Below are 570 nucleotides of genomic sequence, written 5' to 3'. Positions count from 1 at the left end.
TTGGCGGGCGGCCAGGGATGGCTGGAGGTGGAGGTGGAGGTGGTGGGTAGCCAGGGATGGCAGGAGGTGGAGGTGGAGGGGGAACCATGAGAGCTCCAGCACTCGTTGCTTCGATGCCAGGAGGGAGGAAGGAGCCGTTGGCCATGGGCCCCATGTCCAGGATATCAAAGTCTTCTTCTTCCCCCAGATCAGTGAAGTCCAGGTCCTTGATCTTTAGCTGCACGGGGCTGGCCTCCAGGCGCTCCCACGTCAGCTCCATGTCCTTCTTGATGGGCATCATCCCGGTGTTCTCCAGCTTCTGCGTGTGGGTCTCGGCATCTACGCTGGATATGGCACGTGCCAGCTTGGCGTGGGCGCTGGCCACCGGCCCGTCCGGAGCCCTGCCATGGAGCCGGGTGCCCTCCTGCTCCCGGCTGCCACCTCCCTCGGCGTCCATCACCACCTCACCCTGGACCAGGGGGGACGACAGGACCTCGGGGAAGACCTTCTCCCTCCCCGGCTCTGAGGAGCCCTTGGCGTAAAGCATGTCCAGCATAAACTTGGTGTCGGAGGAGATGGTGCTGCAGGAGT

General features: G+C 63.9%; 1 protein-coding gene across 1 annotated transcript in view; it reads right to left on the bottom strand.

Annotated features, from left to right (window-relative positions):
• LOC104073931 (FH1/FH2 domain-containing protein 1-like) overlaps positions 1-570 on the bottom strand; it is a gene marked incomplete at both ends in the record, with an annotated part of 4,471 nt that overhangs the window by 3,423 nt on the left and 478 nt on the right. The window contains one exon of the mRNA XM_009573874.1: positions 6-570. This exon is cut by the window's right edge and continues 11 nt beyond it. Within this exon, the coding sequence (XP_009572169.1) occupies positions 6-570 (565 nt within the window). The remainder of the gene's footprint in view (positions 1-5) is intronic.

Source organism: Fulmarus glacialis, unplaced genomic scaffold, assembly GCF_000690835.1.
Source record: "Fulmarus glacialis isolate BGI_N327 unplaced genomic scaffold, ASM69083v1 scaffold18393, whole genome shotgun sequence".
Taxonomy (NCBI): domain Eukaryota; kingdom Metazoa; phylum Chordata; class Aves; order Procellariiformes; family Procellariidae; genus Fulmarus; species Fulmarus glacialis.
Note: the sequence above shows the minus strand (reverse complement) of the source record. Positions and strands in the feature narration are given on the sequence as shown.